Source organism: Notolepis coatsorum, assembly GCF_963971535.1.
Source record: "Notolepis coatsorum genome assembly, chromosome: 7".
NCBI lineage: Eukaryota > Metazoa > Chordata > Actinopteri > Aulopiformes > Paralepididae > Notolepis > Notolepis coatsorum.
Genome location: NC_140171.1, coordinates 36252514 through 36275709, shown reverse-complemented (window position 1 = coordinate 36275709; position 23196 = coordinate 36252514). Strand labels below are relative to the sequence as shown.

Here is a 23196-nt window from a genome sequence, read left to right as displayed (position 1 = left end):
CACAAGCACATACACACAGTCACACACACACACACACACACACGTAAGCACATGCACACAGGCACATACACACATGCACACACACCCACACACACAGTCACACACACACACACACCCACACACACACACACAGAGGCACATACACACAGTCACACACACACACACACACACACCTACACACACACACACACACACAGAGGCACATACACACAGTCACACACACACACAGAGACACACACATACACACACACACGCACACATAAGCACATACACACAGGCACAAACACACAGTCACACACACACACACACACACACACACACACACACACACAAGCACATACACACAGTCACACACACACACACACAAGCACATGCACACAGGCACATACACACATGCACACACACCCACACACTCAGAGGCACATACACACAGTCACACACACACACACACCCACACACACAGAGGCACATACACACAGTCACACACACACAGTCACACACACACACACACACAAGCACATACACACAGGCACACACACAGAGGCACATACACACGGTCACACACACACATATGCACATACACACAGGCACATACACACACACACATACACACAGTCACACACACACTCCCTCCTACGCAGGCGCACACACACATTTACACACACAATCACAGGCACATACACATTCCCCTCTCTCGCATTTCTCTCACACACACACACACACACACACACACACACACACACACACACACACACACACACACACACACACACACACACACACACACACATCTCTCTCATACACCCCTCCCCCTCTTTCTCACACACACATGTCCTCTCCCTCGCTCACTCTCTCTCTCACTCTCTCTCACTCACTCACACACACACACACACACACACACACACACACACACACACACACACTACACACACATTCCCTCTCTTGCTCTGCTTCTCTCTCTCTCTCTCTCTTGCTCACTCACACACACACACACACAGTAGAACCACACGCCTGCGCAAACATTCACAGGCACACACACGTACACACATTCTCTCTCCTGCTTGCTCTTTCTCCCTCCCTCCCCTCCCTCTGTCTGTTTCTCTCTCTCTCTGTCCGTCTGTCTCACTCTCTCTCTCTCTCTCTCTCTCTCTCTCTCTCTCTCTCTCTCTCTCTCTCTCTCACACACACATTCTCTTTCCTGCCCTCTCTCTCCCCTTCTCTTTTTTCATCTCTCTCACTCTGAGACACACATACACCCACATGCGCATGAATGCACGCACACGCACACATGCGCACAAGCACACAGAGACACACACAGATACACACACACAGATACACACACAGATACACACACAGACACACACACAGATACACACACAGACACACAAAAACAGATACACACACCCTTTTTTCCTCTCTAACACACGCATATTTTCTCTCTTGCTCGCTTGCACTCTCTCTCTTTCTCTCTCTCTCACTCACTCACTCTCACTCACACACACACACACACACACACACACACACACACACACACCCCTCCCCCCTCTTCCACAGGCATCCTGGCTGCCACTCCTTCTCTAACAACCACACACACACACACACACACACACACGTACACACACATGCACACACAAACACACATACAAAGACACAGATGCACACATACACAAGCTCACACACACACACGCACACACTCCCTTTAAACACACACCCCACCCCTTTCACTCACACACACATCCTGTCTTTCCTTACAGTTAAACATAAACACAGACATGCGCGCATACACACACAAACATCTAAAGCAGAAATGTAAAGTAACACACGCTTTTCCACACATGAATCTCTCTTGCTCCAAAATTCTTCATGCATACATGTGCACATGCACATACACACTTGTGTGCACGCACACACACACACACACAAACACACTCAAACTACTCATCACGTGCAACAGGAATGTTATTAAGCAAACCAGTGTTTAAGTCACATAGATCCAGGAGACAAATTTACATCAACCTAGATATATTTATTTCATCCCATTCATCCTGCATTTCAAATTCACACATCAATAATAAATAAGTTATTTATATCTTCCCACACAATACCATAGCTTCAGTGAAACAAAAGGAAACCGCACATTCATTTAGAGTCTTCTCACAACAACACATCAACAATGCCCAGTGTATGTTACAGTACATCTCCAAGTCAGACATTAATTAATGTATAAAATGTGGTAAGTGTACGTATCCTTCACACCCTCTTCAAAGGTTGGAGTTTCATTGTCCATCTTACCACAAAGATGTTGAATGTTTCATACAACGTTCAATGTGATTCTCCTTCAATCACACCCTCCGCTGGAACCAAAGTTGGCTTAACATGTTTTTTCCCCCAATGGAACTTCAGGCGGTCACCAACCCCTGAACCAGACTAGCAGCGGGTGCAGAATTTACCGTATTCACACAGCGGCCATTTTGCCCTTATCTCACGGTCAGGTTGGGATTCCTTTCCACCCTGTTCCCACCGGAATAAGATATGACTATGGTCGATGGCCAGACGCGAGAGGCGTTGTGTTGGGTCCTAGAGGAGACGCAAACCAAGCACAGCGTTTTCCCCACTGTGTCCCGGGATCACTGAAGGTGAATCTCCCCATGTATTTGATTTCATCAAGTGGATTTCACCTGCGCCAGGCGCATCCGGCGTGGACACCAGCGCCTACTGACACGGGTTCAGCCGTTCAGCATCTGTTCCCCTTCCAGTCTGTTTCAGGGGTTAAGCGCAAAGAAAATACACAGGGGATATTTCTTGATTTTCAGCCACAGTGCAAGTCTATATGTTCTATAAGCCAAGTTGTCCATGGTAACATACAGTATGTCCAGAAATGATCCCAAATATAAATCTAGGTCGTTTTCTTTGTTAATTTTTCCTTCATGGTGGTCATTTTGCCAGTTGTCCAAACTGTACAGCCCGTTACCTCCATCACTACCCATGGTTTATGTTGATGTTGTGAGCAGTGCTGTGGCACTGAACTAGACCTACTCTAAGTGAAACTGTAGGGTTTCATGTAAGGTAAAGGGTAAATGGCGCATTTATATAGCGCTTTTATGCAAAGCGCTTTACAATCTTGTTCCTCGCAGTCACCTATTCACTCACACATCCACGGCAGAGGCAACCATGCAAGGTGTCAACCTGCTCATCGGGAGCAATTAGGGGTTAAGTGTCTTGCTCAAGGACACTTCGACACGCTTCCCCCGGGAGGAGCGGGAATCGAACCAGGAACCTTCCGATCACCAGACAACCGCTCTACCTCCTGAGCCACTGTCGGGTAGTTACGGAAGTGTAACTAGATTACAGTAATTAAATAACAGATTTTTGGTCATTGTAATCAGTTACAGTTACTGGGAAAGACACAGTACTGAGATAAGAGATACATTTGAAAAACGAGTGATTACTCGTTGGATTCCTCAGAAGCACGTCCGAGAGGGTAAAGGTCAGTCTGACAGCATTACACTTGTAAGCTTTATTTACAATTGTAAGTAAGTAACACGATACATTTGAAAAGTAACCTTCCCAAACCTGTCCACGCAGGGGAGCAGCTAAATCAAAGTGTTTACAAAAGGGTTTGTGTGTGTTCGGAAACAGCAGCGATGCTAACGTTACCATCAGCTCTGCTTTCCTTAACGGAGTTGGGGAACGGCCTCCCTGATCCTATTGGCCGACCAGAAAGCGGTGGATCTGACATAATCCTTCCGTTCCGAAAGGTTCAACCAGCCTCGACTTTCTGTGCATCAAAATGGATAGGAATCGGCCAGAGATGAAAGCAATCATCGGCCCACTCCAATTTGAAAATAAATGGCTGCTCTTTAATACAAAAAGAATGACAGGCGGGCACCATGAAACATTAGATCACGTCAGGTTCATCAAATTCACAACCTCTGGGATATTCTCCAAAGGAATCGAAAGGAGACATTTCTTTCTTCAATACAAAGATTTCGGATATCTTAATGAGGCTTATTCTTGACGACAGACATCTTAATGAGGACATCTTAATGAGGCTTATTCTGCATTCAACAACCTGACCTAGAAAGACACCGCACAGATAAAAGTCCACAACGGTTGTGAAACAATTGAGAGGAAAAAGCCACATTCACAGTTGTGTTTTGATCACTATGGGGGGAAGGGGTTAGAGACAGCCTTATCATTGTTCCAACCCCTGTATTGTTGTGATTACTCAGACGACAGAGGCAGTCTCCCAAGATTGCTGCTTATAGACAGGTGTAACCTGATCCTTGGGTTGTGGTTAAGTCAACCGTCTGCCACCAGCACTGTCTGCACTAGAGGTCATAGGGTAAGGCACCCTGTGTTAGAGCATGACAACCAATTCTCACACAAGACACACTGTATTAGTATTATAAAATAATGGAAGAATGGACTTGAAACTTGTCATCAGCTAACCAAGAAACCAGGCCCAAATCAGTACATCAATCAATCAATACATGAAACAAGACTAGACAAGTCTAGTTAAGTAGGAGTCACTCACACACGGGGGATTCAACAGGGATTCTGCCAGCCAATCAGTGAGTCAGTAAGCGATGGACATTGCCTCATATAGGGCCCTCCGGGTCTGGGGCCAAAATGTATGTTTGCTAGGAATGTTTCTAGTTCCTCATGCAATCAATAGGAAGCAGAGGAAGACATAATTGCGGTCTAAAGGTGCCTGCTTGAGTCTTCCCGATCTGAATGCCACACAGGGCTATGCGTATGTGTGAATAGGATGAAGTGTTCAATTCCTGGCCTCTCGTCTCTGACCCTTCCTCGCCCGTGTCCCCTTTAAATCAACCCACTGAAAACAGAGCTGACCTGCTCGAGAAATAAATAAAGACGTATGCGAGGATGACAGCAGCTAGTTCAACATAGGTGTGTAGACGAAAACGGGTGAAAGAGGAAACCCTTCAAAACTATTGAGATACATCTCTATTCGTATGTCTTGAGTTGAACCCTGGAGTGTTAGCCCCCTTGGTTCTGTTTGTTTGGGGACTGAGATGAAACCAACAATAACAACGACAAACAAACAAGCACACCCTTTACAAGGTGGTCCGTCTGCCTCGGGGTGAACCCTGAAGTGGTTTGTCTGAGGTGAGAATGCAATCAGACCAAAGGCACAAATTCTAGCATTTCATGAAGCATATTTGCCCGTTTTCGTTCACATCGTTCCACATTTCTCAAATCGTCCTCTCACCGTGCGTTGAGATCATCATTTTCGCTTCCAGTGTATTCAAGGTAATCAAATAACATACTCATAAACAAATACCAAGCGGCAGGTATAATCACAGACAGTGACTCAAGACAGCCTAAATAGTATTTTGTATAATTTGTGGAAACGACAAGATTCTGTTCAGTCGTTTCAAAAGTAACAATTTCACTAGTTTGGACCGTTTCAAACGAACAGGTCTGAAAGCTCCGGATGTTTATGATGTATTTGTGATGTACAGGAAACGAAAATTTTCAACCCCAATATACTGAGGTGATAACGTTCAGGCCTGTGTGCGAGTTGCATAATTCACCAGTTAAAGTAGGTAAACAGGACCTCCAAACATAGATTGGTTCCAAAGTGCCTGGTCGAGTAACTTACCAGCTACAGTCAACATGAAGACAGGTGGTAATTTCCCACCTGGTGATGGGTCGGTTTTCAAGGTGGACTTAGAAGTAATTATTCTAACTCCCCCGATCAGGTGGCACACAACATCTTACATTGTTTAAAGAGACCCTCCACACATGTTTTAACACTTTTAAAAATTTATATATTGAATAAGAATTAGTTTGGTATGATTTTTCCACCAAGAATTTTAAATAAACTACTGAAATGGCTTAGCAGCATCCCTACACCTTTGCCCTCATTAAGAATGCAAGAATCTATGATTTTGAGGAAGTACATAGAAGATCTCCCCCCCCCCCCCCCCCTCCAGTGGAAGAATATGAAAAGGCCACTCTGGTGACAAGTTCTGCACAAATAACAGTGTGTATAGTCAAAGTCAGGCCACCAAGAGGAGTTAACCATAAAAAACATGTTTTTGAATAAATAAATTATCAAGATCAGAATCAGACAACGATGATCATCGGGGCGCCCCAATGTCTTCCCCCCACTCTGTCTCCCGTTCCTCCTCTCTCTCTCTCTACTGGACTGCCCAGTAGTAAAAAGCGATAAACGCTAAAAAAATAAATCTTAAAAAAAAAAGACAACGATGATCAGAATCAGACGACAATGGAATGATCTTTGAGTAGTTGAGTATCATAAATGCAGACATGTTCTCATATGTTCTCATAGTCGCTTTCCCTGCTCTGCATCACTTAAGCTCTATAATATTATTCGTATTGCTCTCATTCCTCAGTGCCCACAAATATTATAAAAACACAAGCACGAGGGCAACAAATTATTCTCTAAAAGGGAAAGAAAACCTCCTTCTTTCTTCTGTGTCTGGGCCTGTATAAACACTGACTGCTGGGGGAACTCAATTTAGCTGAAATCAGGTGTTGACCAAATCAAGGAAATAAGGAAGACAAGGAAGGAAGGAAAGAAGGAAGGCAGGAAGGAAGGAAACACACAAACAGATGAACTGAGCTGATAAGCCAGGATAAGTAACAACACACTGTGAACACTAGAGGGAGCTGTTGCATAAATCTGAACAATGAATGGACACTAGGAGGGGGAGACTGTGTATGGAATGTGAAACAGCCATGGTATTCAGGGCTATCAGAGTAACAATCTGTGCATGGCATGTATTAAAATGTCCCAATTTTCATAAGAATGTGCCCGACTCCCGGCTGTGTCGTCTCCAGTGGATCCCGGCTGTACTAGAATATAATACCTCGTATATCAGGACAGAGGGTCACAAACACCAGTTCAGGAACATGTTGACAGCAGGTGAAATCAGTAGCATCGGTGACATTTCCACTTTACATATACTTTGAAAATCAAAAATTAAATAAGGAAAGAAAGAAAAATCAAGTTAAAGTTAGTGAGCAAACATATTTTCAGATAATACATTTCTGTAAACTAACTCTAACCCAACCAAAAACTTGACCGAAGCAAAGGGTCTTTCAATCTATTTTGCACAACTCCAGTTATGGCATTAATAATACAATATGAAGTAGTTCTGAATATCCACTGCAACTATTAGCAGCAAAATAAAGCTATTGTGTCTGAGTGATTATAAAATTCGCTCAAATCAACATTATTATTGGTTGTAATTCTTGTCTTTCTCTCTGTCAAAGTCCCAGTTATAGGGTACTCTGCACTCCTCTACCGAGTACAAATGATCCCGGCTACAATGACCCCGTCGTCAATCAAAATCTCTCTACCAATCCCCTGCTGTCAATCAGAATCTCTTTCTCTCTTCACTTGCTATTATCACCCACTTCTTTTTATCATTGTCTCTCTTTCTCACCCTGACCCCGTCCCGGCACCTCTTGTCTTCCACATCCCTTATTCCCCTCTCTCTAACCTCTCTCCTCTCACCATTTCTTTCCTCACACACACCCACACACACACGCCCACACACACGCCCCCACACACACACACACATGCACGCCCACACACACGCCCACACACACGCCCACACTTCTCACATCTCCATCTCAGCTCCGAGCACCTCTCTTCTTCCTAACCCGCCCCACCCTCCCTCTGTCCTTGGCTGCTGTGATGGAGGGCAGGGCCTGTAAGGTGGCGATGGCTGTCTTGGTCCACTGGTCTAACTCTTTGAAGATCCGGTAGATCCACATCTTCAGCTCAAACAGGGCAGTCGGACCGTCAACCTGCTGACGAGATGTGGAGAGAGAGAAAGAGGGAGGGAGGGAGAGAAAGAGGGAGGGAGGGAGAGAGAGAGGGAGGGAGGGAGGGAGGGAGGGAGAGAGGTGGGGTAGAGAGAGAAAATTACAATGAAAGAGACAGAGCTAGAGAGAGGGAGAGACATGGGAAAAGAAAGAGATGGAACGACATATGGACATGTAAGAGTGAGAGAAAGAAAAAGATAGGTAGATGAAGAGAATGAGAAAGAGAGAAGGGGGGAAGAAAGAAAGAGATAGATAGATAGATAGATAGATAGATAGATAGATAGATAGATAGATAGATAGATAGATAGATAGATAGATAGATAGATAGATAGATAGATAGATAGATAGATAGATAGATAGATAGATAGATAGATAGATAGATAGATAGATAGATAGATAGATAGATAGATAGATAGATAGATAGATAGATAGATAGATAGATAGATAGATAGATAGATAGATAGATAGATAGATAGATAGATAGATAGATAGATAGATAGATTCGGCATTATCATAGCATTTCTGACAGACATGGTAACATTGTAACATGTCTGACAGACAGCATCAACAGACACCTCACTGTACCTCTATAGCCTCTAGGTCAGGGGTCAGGACTGCTGTTCCGTCTGCAGCCTTGAGGAGGTCCCCGGTGCTGGCCAAGAGGAGAGACAGCCTGTCCCTCACCGTCTTCCTCTGGTCCTCATACTCCCCCTTTTCCCCACCGCCCAGCTCCTCCTCCTCCCTGCTGATGGCTCTCTCCAGCAGGCTCCGACACTGGAGAAGGGCCGAGTGGAGACACCACAGCTTGTCCCGGGACTCCGGCTGGGAGGAGGGCAGTGGGACGGACACCAGGCGACCATCGGTCAGGGTGAGATCCACAGAGAGGCTCTGCCTCGTTCTCTGCCAGAGAAGAATAAAAATTAGGAGGAGTGAGAAACACGTAGAAGGTTGTGTCTAGATCAAATCAAATCAAATCAAATGTATTTGTAAGGCCCGACAACACACGTCAAGAAGAAACATCACAATAAGTCAAGAACAAAACAAGAACACCATAAGGTCCAAAAAAAATTAAATACACTTGATGCATCAACACTTAGAATGTTGTGTCTAGTTCCCAACACGTAGAAGGTTGTGTTTAGATGCCAACACTTAGAAGGTTGTGTTTAGATGCCAACACTTAGAAGGTTGTGTCTAGATACCAACACGTAGAAGGTTGTAAAAAATAAGGAAGTTCCAGGCACTCTTCATGTATATAAAAAACCTTTAATAAATCGCTTAGTTCATTATAGAACCATTAAAAAACACCAACATGTTTCGGCCTCTCTATCGGCCTTCTTCAGGGCATACGAAGGTTGTGTTTAGATGCCAACACGTAGAAGGACCTTGGCTGTGACCGGTAAGGTTAAGGTTAGGCTTAAGGTAAGGGATAGGTTTTTCTTCTCTAACCAGTTCTCTAACTCTTGCTCTTATCTTTTATCGGTTAACCATCTGTAGTGTGGTAGTGAAAGGTTAACCTTCTGTAGTGTGGTAGTGAAAGGTTAACCGTCTGTAGTGGGGTAGTGTAAGGTTAACCGTCTGTAGTGTGGTAGTGAAAAGTTAACCTTCTGTAGTGTGGTAGTGAAAGGTTAACCTTCTGTAGTGTGGTAGTGAAAGGGTTAAGCAGAGAGAATGGTGAGGAAGCCATGCATGTATTCTGTATATGCTGAGCTATGGCATGTCTGTAATGAGACACATATTTGTACCTTAGATGGCAGCATCTTGTTATGCAAGTCTCATTATGTTAAATATTAAAAACATGGATGTCATAAGTCCCGTACTGTCCACATTTCCCTGCTACCCTGGATGGCATTGATTCCAAACTGTGGGTTGTAGATGTGAGCAAAGCCAGGCTATACCACAGCACAGTAATTGCATTACTGGAACCACTGGTAAGTTTTAAATTATATATTTTTTTAAAACAAAAAAATACAAGAAACGTATTGACCAGTTACACCGTTGCAGCTTGGCCAACAACTGGCGATCTACTTGCAGGTCATGGCCAAGGTCCTTCCAGGCAATGGGATCTAGACACGACCCCGGAGAAGGAAGGTTAGAAAAGGTGGGAGGGTGTGGGCTATGGGATGCAAGGATGGAAGAGAGCGGTAGAAAAACGTTTAAATATCAGGCACTGACCACAATTACAGAATTATTATACCATGAATTAGACACCTGCTATCATAGTGTATGCATGACACCTGTATCTTCTTCAAGCTTATTCAGACATCATACTGGCCCTGGATAAACGTCATACTGGCCCTGGATAAACGTCATACTGGCCCTGGATAAACATCATACTGGCCCTGGATAAACATCATACTGGCCGTGGATAAACATCATACTGGCCCTGGATAAACATCATACTGGCCGTGGATAAACATCATACTGGCCGTGGATAAACATCATACTGGCCGTGGATAAACATCATACTGGCCCTGGATAAACATCATACTACTGGCCCTGGATAAACATCATACATAAGAGGTCAAACTGAACTGGTTGGACGGTCATGCTTGGTTGAGCGAGCACCATAGAACTATTACCTCTTGAGGCTAGTGTAACGGAGTGCCCGTGTGTCTATCCTACAGTCACGATGGACAGTGTTGTAAAGTGACTGTGGACGGCAGCGGTACTGCAGGTAAAACTCACTCCCCAGAGGCGTCCAGACCGCGTCTATGCTTTTACCAAACGGTTCGTGTTTCCGCGTTCCCGTTTTGCGCTCTGATTGGCCATGCACGTTTCTGGTCATGTGACATGTGCGCCCAATCGCATGACGCGCCCATTTCCACCTCGACCAGCAGCAAACTACCTAACGCCTACGATCCACTTAACCAGCTTAACCGGCGAAAGAACTTGCAGTCACACGATATCGCCCTGCTCTAAGACAAACTCTAACCTTAACCAACTTCGAAAGAGCGCCTAAGCTTAACCGTCCAAAGTACTTGCCGTCACACGATTGGGCGCAAAACGGGAACACGGAAACACGAACCGTTTGGTAAAAGCAATCAGGCGTCCAGACCCATTACTTAGAAGTGAATTCACCGCTTGGTATAGTGGTCTGGGAGACCGGGGTTCAACTCCCACTCGGGGCATGTCCGAACAGACCTGTTACACTAGCAGCCCTGTTTTCTCCTATCACTACATGCTGCATGTCTACTTTACATTGATTGTAGACACAATGATACAAGCTTCAGGTTATGCTCTCATTACAGTACAATATCAATGGGTAGAATTGTATTTATTGTGTCATTCATTTAGATTATAAAAACAATCCTGAAGTGACTGAGTTAACATAATCAGGCTGGTGGAATATATTATTTCTGGTGGGTCAATGTGATTTTCTTTTGACATAATAATACAAAGAGAAACATTCTCATGCCTCCAAAAGGTATTCTAAAGTTTCTCAGCTTGAGCAGTACTACTTCAAATAAAAGAAAATACCTACAACTATCAAGCTGCTGGTCCTCAATCTGAGACAAGACTCGCCAAGACTTCATTACGACATTGTACTGAGGTGCTAACGTTCGGACCTGTGTGCAAGTTTGTACCAGTGTGATAGAGTGGATTATTCTGACCTGCATGCTGAAAGATACTTCGGTAATCTCATCTCGTCATCTCCTTTGTGACTCTCCCTGTTCTGCGTTGTGTTTGTCTTCAATACTTCACACACTGTATCAACCCCTGTTAGTACATCCGTAGTCATAAGAAACAACACTGCAATGTGATCTCTTTCCTTAAATTCTCGTGTTTATTTTCATAAACATAGCTTCTGTACCAGATGTAACCAATTCTGTAATGTCCCTGAACAGTCTTTGTTGAAAAACTAAATTCATTATTCTCCACAGTCTCTTCTCTCATCAGTCCAATGGTTCTGAGGCCTCGTAGTAGCCAACAACCATTCCCCGCTAGCCGAAGCCAGCGATGATGTTTCCCTTCCCCTCCCCCACCCAGCGAGGGTGAGGGGGGGATCTCAAAGTCTCTGATCAGCGCGTCTGCTTGTCTGTGCGTCGTGTCTCAATCTAACTTACCCCGGAGGGGGGATGGGTAGGCGGGGTGGGGGTAACTGTATATTGGATTATCGACGAAACCTTACTTGGTCCAAGAAGAGGGTCTCGTGTATTACTGGGTTAGGACATTTACTGTACATTGGAGGGGGTTGGGTTAGGACATTTATAGGGGCCAGTTTCGAATTGCAGTCTCCCGTAGGTGCTCCTTGAGAGTGGTTTTAAAAGTGGGTAGTGATTCATATTCCTTTACAGCTGTGGGTAGGGCATTCCACATTGATGTGGCATAATTGCGAAACGTGTTTAGTCCCTTGTTTGAGCCGAATCTGGGTTTAACATGATTTGTGGAGCTCCCTCTGGTGTTGTGGTCGTTGTATTCACTGACCATTGGGAAGTATTTTGACATGTACATGGGTACCTTAGTCGTGTAGTGTATCTTGTAGACCAGGCCCATTGCAAGTTGCTGTACTCTGTCGTCTACTCTAGGCCATCCTAGGTTGTCAAAGTGGGCAGGGGTGAGGTGGGTTCTAGGGGTAAGGTCAAGCAGTAGTCTGACCAGTTTGTTTTGTGATGTTTGTAATTTTGTTTTTAGCGCCTTTGAGGTGCTTTGGTACCATGAGGTGCAAGCATAGTCGTAGTACCCTTGAATGAGTGCTCCTGCCAGAGTCTTCAGGGTATTCTTGTTTACCAGAGAGGAGATCCGGTACAAGAATCTAGTTCATTGGTTGACTTTTTTTATTACGTTGGATGCCATTTTGTCACAGGAAAGATTTGCCTCTAGGATAGAACCCAGGTATGTAATTTCATCTTTCCTTGTGACAATATTGTCACCCACTGTAACTGACAAGCCGTCGGCCTTGCTGAGTTTGTTATTTGAACCGAAGAGAATGGACTCTGTTTTACCCAGGTCAATGATAGTTTGTTGTCAGCGAGCCAGGTGCAGATTTTGCCTAGTTCCGAGCTGAGGGTTTTTTCAACCTGTAACTTGTTCTTGTCAGAAACCAGCAGGGCTGAGTTGTCCGCGAACAGGAACAAGTTGCAGTCACAAGCTGACGACATGTCATTTGCATAAATTAGGAAAAGTAGCGGTCCTAGTATGCTTCCTTGTGGAACACCACAGCTCACTGGGAGGGGGGGATAGGGTACCGTTTACCTCCACCATCTGTTCTCTCCCCTCCAGGTAGGATTGCATCCAGCTCACTGATAGACTATCAAAACCAATTGCTTTTAGCTTGTCAATCAGAATGGAGTGATTGACAGTGTCGAAGGACTTTTGTAGGTCCAGCATGACCATGCCGCAGTATTTGCTCGCGTCCACCTCTTGTTTGATGTGGTCGTTCAAATAGAGAAGGCATGTGTCAGTGGAGTGGGATGTTCTGAAGCCAGATTGGAATTCGAAGATTAGATTTTTTTTCCGCAAGGTACTTTTCGACCTGTTCGTATACTATTTTTTCCATGACTTTCGAGATGGAGGTAAGAATAGAAACAGGGCGGTAGTTGCCTGGATCTAATTTGCTGCCCTTTTTGTGCAGGGGGGTTACTCTCGCAATTTTGAAGTCTTTGGGTACGTGTCCCTGTTTCATGGAGAGGTTTATTATGTGTGTGATGACTGGGGTGATGGCGGCTGCTGAGTCTCCGAGGAATTTGGAGGGGATATTGTCATGGCCAGTGGCCTTGTTAGGTTGGAGGGCGCTCAGTTTTATCTTAATCCTTGAAGTGTCTATTTTAAGATTTTAACAGGTAACAGGTTGAAATAATGTCCCATGGGGTTTATTTTTAACCCTTTATTACACCTATCCTGAATGAAAACCTGAAAAAGAAGAAAAAGAAAACAGCATAACTTTTGAAGTTAACAACATATAGAGACAAATTAAAACATTTCCCCAAACAATATTGACCCAAGGAATTCAGTAAATTTTTTATTTTTAAGATTCAAACACATCTTGATTCTATTTCAGGACAGGAAAATGCAAAAAAAAACTGACAATGTTTAGATCACATCTCTATTTTCCCCACTTTACTCAAATGTAGTCCATCAGATGAGATCAATTTGAGGTTAATATTGGAAATACAATGTTAATAAAGATTGTATCATGCTGTTATGCCCTAAATATTGTAGATTTTGTGTAAACAAGGCCAGAAGTGGAAGACTAATGTGAAAAGACTAATTTGTCGTACATAGACCAATTAACACATTTTCCTATACAATTTGAAATCCAGTGAAATATGTTTTGTTAAGGTTCAAACAAAGTACTATTACAGTACATCTTCTCTGTTGGCACAACATTAAAACCTAAACTACTAATCATCATAAGAACAAATTCAAAAAAAATGTATTGTCAAAAGTATGCATAATGTTGTGTTAATTCCACAAAAAGAGATATGTAATGTTAATTACCTGAAATTATTCAGTTTTTTGGGGGGGGGGGGGGAACCCTGCATATATCGGTATCTGTTACGATGAGTGGAACGTTTAGATGGCATGACGGAGGTGAGTAGAACCCAAATGCAGACTTAAACACGAGGAGAGGCAGTGGAGAGTGAGATAGATGAGGCACGAGTCGAGGTTGTAAATAACAAGCTTTACTGAACGTAACGTTACAGTGCTTGGCAGAAAACGAAAGCGAACTTAAAACTCGAAAACAAACATCAGCAATGCTGGAAAACGTGGGCAAACAATACATGAACGGACTCACAAGGAGGTACACAAAGTAGACAGCACACGGGAACAAGGGTAACAGGAGTAATGACCCAGCAATGGATTCTGGGCAGACAACACTTAAATACACAAACTAATTAGAGACATGAGGGTGATTGGTGATTAGACACAGCTGTGGTAAAACAGAACTAACACAAGGCTGAAAGAAACACACAGGGGAATAAACTAGAATCAAATATACAAATACTGAGACCACACAAGACTAGATCACACTTACAAAACACAGGCAGGAGGAACACAAGACTAAAACAGGGGAAACAATTAGAGATGTTCCGATACCATTTTTTCCTTTCCGATCCGATTCCGATACCTAAGCTTTGGGTATCGGCCGATACCGATACTTATCTGATACCAGTGCATACATGTAAAAAAAAAAAAAAAAAAAATTATATAATTTTTTTATAAATATATATATTTTTTTTTAACAAATACTGTTTTATATATACTGTTTTTTTGTAATAACTAGAAAGTAATGGTATTTATTCAACAACAGGTGATTGTATAGATTTGTATTAGTATCATTAATCAATGAGTATGGGGCTTCAGCACTGCAGATATACCCTACTCCAATGATCCACACGGACATTATACGTTGCTGCACTCGCTACCCACTGGCTCTGCAGATATACCCTACTCAGTCTGTCTACAAGGCTCCGTTTCAGTAGCAGTCGATCTGTTGTGATTTTTGCACAATAAATATTCAACATTCTCTTTTGAGACTCCGCCTCAGACTCTTATCATTTGGCACTAAAAGCTAAACATTGTCACCGATATGGCTGTCCGCAACATGTCATTAATTGTGTACGCGAGGTGGTCTCAATGACGACACCAACGTGAGCTAAGTTAGCATAGCATGAGCTGTCGGTATATGAAAAGACTGTAACGTTACTGGTGACATTGTGATTTAACGAATACTCCTTTGCCAACTTGCTGTACTTTGCTTGCAGGTCTGCAGCCATTATTGCTGGATTATATGAATAGCCCCAACTTTAGCCAAGGTAATGTTAAAGCTAGCTTTCGGTTAGCTGTTCAATGCTAATAACACCAGCCACCAAGCGAACCCATGAGCTCCCCGTCAACACCGCTCTGTCGGGACGATGACATTTAAGAAAGTATCTGCTGTTAAAATGACAAATGGCATTGACACTTTAATCGATTAAGCACACGTTTGTTTTATAATGCTTACTCAACAGACCACAGTGTTGTTGATAAATTACGTCATATGGTATCGGAGCGCAGCATTAGAGGGTACTCGCCGATACCGATACCAGCATTTTAGCCAGTATCGGCGGCTTTTCCGATACTGGTATCGGTATCGGAACAACTCTAGAAACAATGCAGACAACACAGACCACAAATGCACCAAACACAGATTGGTGAAAATAACATAAAACAGATGAATGGCCAAGTCAAGTCAAGTCAAGAGTTTTATTTGTCACGGCATACGAGTATACAATGAAATGCGGGTGGTCTTGCCCGCAACGATGTGCATAATACAATAGTCATATATAATAGAATCCAATAGAACGACATTGTGCAATAAAACAAGTAAACAGAGTAGGGCATATCGGTATATGTACATGAGTTATTTACAGAGCATGGTAGGACATGCTAGGGCCTGTGTGTGGTAGTGAAATACACTGTTAGCTACGGATGAGGCACTGGGTCTTTATGTACATGCTATATTATACAATCTCAAGTTATACTATACTATTCTTAAAGTGACCTTTCCTTTTGTAAAGTGTGAGCGTGTGCAGCATGAGTGTGTGTTTGCTCATGTTAAAGTGGCTGCTAGTGTGTGAGCGTGTACAGTGTGTGTGTCGTGTGTGTGCTCATGTGTGCTTGTGTGTGGAGAGTTCAGTGTTCAAGGCTCTGATGGCCTGGGGGAAGAAGCTGAGCCGAAGTCTCTCTGTCCTAGTAGCTGGTGTCTGCCTGACCGCAGCAGCATGAACAGGCTGTTGTTGGGGTGGTGAGGGTCTTTCATTATTCTGCAGGCTCTGGATTTGCACCTCTTGTATAGAACCTGCAGGGGTGGTAGTGCAATACCCGTGGTACGCTCGGCTGAGCGCACCACTCTCTGTAGGGCCTTCTTGTCCTGTGCCGTGCTGTTTCCATACCAGGCAGTGATGTTTCCAGTCAAGATGCTCTCTACAGCTCCGGAGTAGAAGGACTGGAGTATCTTCCCAGATACTCTGAACTTCCTTAACTGTCTCAGGTGGTAGAGGCGCTGCTTCGCCTTTTTTACGACTGAGTCTATGTGTGTTGTCCATGTCAGATCCTCTGAGATGTGGACCCCCAGGTACTTAAAGCTGCTCACCCTGTCCACGGTAGCCCCGTTTATCCTCAGTGGTGTGTGTGTCTCCTGCTGTCCTCTCCTATAATCCACGATCAGTTCCTTGGTTTTACCAATGTTCAGGAGCAGGCTGTTGTCCTGGCACCAGCGTTCCAGTACCTCAACCTCCTCCCGGTAGGCCTTCTCGTCGTTGTCCGAGATCAGCCCCACCACCACTGTGTCGTCCACAAACTTCACTATGGAGTTGGAGCTGAACTTGGCTACACAGTCATGTGTGTATAGTGAGTACAGCAGGGGGCTCAGAACACAGCCCTGGGGGGACCCGATGCTCAGGGTGATGGTGTTGGAGGTCTGACCCCCCACCCTGACCGACTGGGGCCTTTCACTCAGAAAGTCCAGTATCCAGGCGCTCAGAGCGGAGCTCAGACCCAGCTCGATCAGCTCGACCCTCGCCTTCTTTGTGGGGACTATACTATCAGCCAAGGTAGCTATGAAGCTAACAACAGTATCTGCGAACTCGCTGACGTCACTGGCGCTTCTTTGGAACATATCCCAGTCGACATCTTCGAGGGCGTCCTGAAGCGTGGCCTCTGATTGGTCGGACCATCTCTTTACCTCACGTGACACGACGGCGTCACGTGATCTCTGTTTGTAAGCAGGGAGAAGGAAGATGGAGTCATGATCAGATGTGCTTGTAGCTCCCGCTAATGGCGGAGCCGGTACTGCCTTGTAGCCGGCTCTGAACGGGGTGTAGCAGTGGTCGAGCGTATTCCCTCCTCTGGTGGAGCAGGCGATGTGCTGAAAAAAGGACGGCATCACTTTCTTCAAATTCGCCTCATTGAAATCGCCGGCTACGATCATGGCTGCGTCTGGGTGTTTGATCTGGTGGGTGTTTAGATGATCCTGTAGCTCCGCCAGGTGGTGAGAGTGCAATGGCCGGTCCAACTGCCCTCCTGTCCCCAATAAAAGCAGAAATGCCCTAAAAACACATATTTAACCCTTTCACTACCACACTACCAAAAGGTTAACCCTTTCACTGTGACAATACAGAAGGTTAACCATTTCACTGCCACACGACAAAGGGTTAACCCTTTCACTAGATGGTTAACCGTCTGTAGTGCAGTAGTGAAGGGGTTAACCTTCTGTAGTGTGGTAGTGAAAGGGTTAAAAATGTCATTAATTTCTTTCACTTCATTGAATCTGTATTGGTCTCACTGGAGGCCGGGTGTACGGCCAACACTCTGCTCCAGTGTCATTTCTGTGTTCTGGGGTCAACCATGATTGTAGTACATCAATCTCTGCATCTAACACACTGACAGGTTAGCAAAGATTTAATCATCGCACGTTGTATAACTGGAATGCAGCCAGCCAGCATGGAGGCTATATAAAGTTCTAAGTACCAGGGTGCTGCTCACAGTATGACGGTGTAGGCGGTACTTAAGATGTCATGTACCGTATCACTCTGCTGGCACTCTACCGCAGACGACTTAGCCACCAAGAATACAACGTGCATATCGGGGACAGCAGAGGTGAAGAGGAGGAAGAGTCATATCTTAAAGGTTAAATTCCGAATTTTGGACCCCCTAGCCCGATTTCTTACTTAACGATGGTGTTGTCGATAAGTACGTAGAGACATTTCTCAGCACAATCCATGCTATTATTTGAACTGGATACCTGCAGTTCTGGCTATCCATAAAGGTAATGCGTAGTCAACGGGGCCACGATCCAGCTCTGTACAATCCTTGAAATAAACATTGAAACCTACTTATGGGTGCACTGGGTGGAGTGGGTTTCAGTGTTTTTTTCAGGACTTGTACAGAATGGAGCATGGCCCCATTGACTCTGCATTCGTTTAGTGGCCGACTAGCCAGAGCAGCGGGTATCCACCCAGTGTGAAAAACAACATGAATTGTGCTGAGAAAGGACAACATCATCAGGGGCCAGGGGTCTAAAGTTATGAACTTACCCTCTAAGAAGTTATGGATAAAGTTATTACATTCCAGGCCGCTCCCTCGCTCCTAGTGGGAGACAGGAAAGAAGTATGGGGTCGTGAGTTGGAAGGGGACCAGGCGGTTTTAATAACTAACCAGTAGCTCTGGCACCTAGAGGCTAAGAGACACAGCGTCATGGAGAAGACGAGATGAAGGGTATGGGCTGCTGTGCCGGGGGCCTCCATGAGCTGGTGCCGGGAATAAACGCCCACCTCTGTCATTTATATTACCCCCCCCCCCCCCCCCCCCCCATTCCTACCCCCTGCTGTCCCGCACATAATCTCCCTCTCTCCCTCTCTCAAACACACACAGAAATTCTCATTCTCTTATCTCTCTCTCACACAGACATCCTCTTTCTGTGTCACACACACACATACACACATCGCCCCCCCCCTCTCTCTCTCTCTCTCTCTCTCTCACACACACACACGCACGCACGCACACACACCACACACACACAGTCACACACACACACACACACACCCATTCATCACTCTCTCCCTCTCCCTCTCTCTCTCTTCTCTATTAATTTTCCATTTAACCTTGGCCCATTTCTCACTGACATAGATTTCTCCTGAAATTAAAAGGGACTCTGTCAGCCAGAGTTTGCATACAGTGGAAAATGTGGGCTACTCACAAAAAGTTCCAATAAAAGAACGCATTCTTGGTGTAACTGTTCAGCAATCGCAGCAGCCCTCGCCGCCGCCGTTGTCCGGGTCTGTCCAGTCATGCCTCTTGTCCGCCTCTCTGCCATGGGTGACAACTGGAATGATACACTACTGTACATGGACTTGGGGGCAGAAGAGCAACAGGCTGGTAGACTACTGCCTCTTCATCCAAGCACCGGATTCCTGGCCATAGTCCACCCGGCCCGACGTGGCTCGACCCCTTCCGATCCCCCCGCTGAACCTCAGCCAGTTAATTCATTAGACAAGATCCTTTTACGTTTCGGTCAAGAGTTTCCCGTCCGAACACTACAGCAGTTGAACAGTAGTAGTATAAAGCAGCTGGTTACTTGTGTTATAGTGTTACTGCTCTGCCCCGCCCCTTCCCCCCGGGAACCCGATGCGGGACAAGAGGAATTTAACGGGACTAGCAGAGGCGATGAGAGAGGGAGGAGCTCATTAGACAGTTATTTATTCATGAGAGTTTCTCTTATCTGATTTACTGGTAATGACAGAAGTAATAACAGCCCAATTTGGTAAAGGTAAGGAACTATATATATATATATATTTATTTATATATATGATTTATGTATATATACATGGACTACAACGTATAATGTGTATGCCAGTTAGGGTACCTTGTGTTGTATACTGCACCTGTACGTGTAAACTGTTTACTTTTACTCATAGTATATATTCAGATTTTAATTATTTATTGCCCATATTGTAACATATAATATAACGGATATATATAATAATACTATTACCATGCCCATACCTGTACCCCCCACCCCCTCCCCCATGACGCCCGAATTTCCCCAATGGGATCAATAAAGGAATATCTTATGATATATATATATATACATACACAGACAATCATCAACAATGATTAACCAAGTGAGTCATTGGCTGACTGCACGTTTTTTGGCCCACTGACCAGACGGGATTAGCTACTATTGTTGAAGAGATGGAGCCTGGTGTGTGTGTACATAGAGAGACCTATTGAATAGCCTTCTCACATCATGCATGGTGCAAACTCAGTCACAAGTAGCCCACCGGTTTGCGTCCCTATTTTCACTCCATTTCGCACCGGGTGGCATGGTTTTGCAGGACGTAGCTACCGGTAACAAACATAATTAAACATGTTTGAAATATTCTAAATCCTCACAAACGTGGTCTTAATGTTGCGTGCAGGTGGTTTCCGTTTTTATGGGTAACGTTACTAGTCTTGCTGAACTATTATATATATTTTTTATTGGTTTGAATTACATTTATATACGGTACGATAATACGTATGACGTCATTATTACGTCTGGCTGCATGTATCAGTGCAATACCACGCCTGCCCTCTGTGTGGTAGTGCAGGCATGTGCACGTCAAAACAAAAACCCTTGCTGATCATTTAGCCCGATTTAGCTAATCTCTCTACTGTAGCAGCATAGCAGGCAGCATCTTATTTGACATTAGAAAGGAGAGAGAAGAAGGTATTAGTAAACTCGTCTGGCTGCTTCGGGACCTTTGCGAGTTTTTACAAAAACGGGAGTAACAGGCCTGCATTTCAATAAAAGGCTGAGTGACGCAGCTAACGTTAGACAGTTAATCCGAATGACATGAATTCTCTGGTCGGCTACGGATCGTCCTCTGACTCTGAGAGCGAGGGAGACGGGGGGGATGGAAACAACAGCGCCACAGTCAAGTAAGTAGCTAGAGTACAAACCACTGGCAAGGTAGTAAACAAAAAAAAAGCACACATCAGCTAATTTTAGTAGCAGGCTTTCATTCTACTGTCCCAGTGTAACCTGACTTATCCACCAACTCTCTAAAATAAATAAAGTTTTCATTCATTCTCTCTCCCTGTGTGTGTGTGCTTCTCGCTCTTAAGGTCTTTGAATAAGGTGGATGATGGGGGAACAGCAGTCAAGAAGAGTCGAAACTTTCTGCTGGAATTGGGCTCAGGGTCCAGTGAATCAGAACAGGAGGAAGAGGACAGGGAACCCTCAACTCCTCCAACCCCAGCTGAGGCGGTAGTCTCAACCCTGTCTAGACCCTCACGGACCCTCCTACCAGCTCCCCCTCTGAGCTCCCTCAACCCCAACAAACTACCCCCTCCGCCTCTCGCTGCCTGCTCTGGCAGCAGTGTATTCGCCAACCCCTTCAAGGCTCAGGCTGACCAGAAGCTCAATGTCTTGCAGAAGCACGTCCCCCTCACCTTGCAGGCCAAGCCCTCCCAGATCGGAGGCAAGAGGATGTGCGTCTCCTACAGGAAGGATGGAAGGTGCCGGTTTGGGATCAAATGCAAATTTGCTCATGACAGCGACCTCCAGACCTCTGTCATTCCCAGTGACCATGCGTCTCCTGTGGGTGATGCAACACCAGAGTTGGGTCAGCGAGACTCCTATGCTGGGGGCCACCAGAGCTTCACCCACGAGGGAGAAGAGGATGAGGGGCAACAAGGGAAGAAGAGGAGGGTAGGGTTGAGTAACACTCTGGTTCCTCCCAAACGAGCCATGAAGCATTTTGCTATGCAGAGAGACAGAGAACGGCTCAATATGTCCTGAGAGACTGTTCTACAAGTAAATGTTTCTTAAATCTGGGCTGAGACCTACAATGGGTCACAGGCCTGTTTCTGGTGGCATGACGAGTTTTAGCAAGGTGGGCTTGGGTCCCACATATGGGGAATTTACTCCATGTGGGTCCCACAATGAAAGGGTTTGCTATAAGCCATGACACTGCTGTCAGCATTACGCAGTAATAGTGTTGATGAATATGTGCTCCGTTTCCATGAAAAAGTTGTGTATTTCTACTAATGTTACCTTTTATTACATGGTGTTTTAACATTCGCAAAAATGCTTGATTGTGATTGGTCAATAGCGCTCGGTTGCCCATAGCAGCGGTCAGTTATTTTTCGATAACTGACCGCTGTCGGGGGCAACCAAGCAATAATGACCGCTGTTCGCAGCCGGAGCAATCAAGCATTTAGATCAGTCATGAAAGCTGCTCAGCATATGCAGAGCTGCACTCATCAGTGCAAGCTGCCGGCGATGACAGCGCGGAGCCACAGAACAGAACAACTGCGTCTGCATTTGATCTCGTTTGTTGATGGTGTAAAATGAATTAGGTATATTGTTAGTAAGTTAGCCATGTAATAAGCGGGATAATGTATAGCGAAGTGCCTCGGTATTCTAAACTCTGTCGGTCAATTATTTTGCGACGATGACCTCGTAGCTATACATTATCCATTACATAATGTATGAATGATTCAGATCCTTCCATATTATCCTTGTTTGAAAAGTTAAGAAATATATTTGTGGTAATGTGTGATGGTTTGCTCTCTCCAAATCAACGTATTTTCCTTTTGTAATGAATAGACCTTTTGTAAATGTTAAGACATTTATTTACCTCTTATAAATAACTTTCTATGCATCTGCTCCATCACTGGTTCTACATTACAAATGAGTAGAGAGTTAATTTATATTGTTGACACTGAGATACTTGAGTCAATAAACTGATACGCTGTATGATGTGGAGGTGTACTTATTACTAAACATGATGGAATGCAATATATACCCCCCTTCAACCATTGACCTATATTGAACTGGTTTCAGTATTATATATAGGCCTATATATATATACACACACATACACCACACAAATGGCCAGT

General features: G+C 44.6%; 2 protein-coding genes across 4 annotated transcripts in view; one reads left to right on the top strand and one right to left on the bottom strand.

The window, feature by feature from the left end:
* cntf (ciliary neurotrophic factor) overlaps nt 1-19846 on the bottom strand; it is a 46791-nt gene extending 26945 nt beyond the window's left edge. The window contains exons 1-3 of one of the 3 annotated variants that reach the window (XM_084317945.1): nt 19508-19846; nt 8413-8727; nt 7624-7812 (exon numbers count right to left, since the gene is read on the bottom strand). In XM_084317945.1, the coding sequence (XP_084174071.1) occupies nt 7633-7812; nt 8413-8727; nt 19508-19657 (645 nt within the window). In that variant the 5' untranslated portion in view covers nt 19658-19846 and the 3' untranslated portion in view covers nt 7624-7632. Of the gene's footprint in view, nt 1-5986; nt 7813-8412; nt 8728-19507 lie in introns of those variants that run through there. The other 2 variants (XM_084317944.1, XM_084317946.1) reach the window with 2 other exon arrangements.
* Nucleotides 19847-20956: 1110 nt separating this feature from the next.
* LOC311232093 (uncharacterized protein) lies at nt 20957-23053 on the top strand. Its single transcript, XM_084318782.1, has 2 exons — nt 20957-21231; nt 21418-23053. Exons 1-2 carry the CDS (start codon nt 21146-21148, stop codon nt 22091-22093), a joined length of 762 nt encoding a protein of 253 aa, XP_084174908.1. The 5' UTR covers nt 20957-21145; the 3' UTR covers nt 22094-23053.
* Nucleotides 23054-23196: the final 143 nt, after the last annotated feature.

Bases quoted from the DNA above. Each gene is read 5' to 3' on its own strand.
- LOC311232093 (XM_084318782.1), top strand. From the start codon at position 21,146: ATGAATTCTCTGGTCGGCTACGGATCGTCCTCTGACTCTGAGAGCGAG. The intron at 21,232-21,417 runs GTAAGTAGCTAG...CTCGCTCTTAAG, and splicing joins AACAACAGCGCCACAGTCAA to GTCTTTGAATAAGGTGGATG.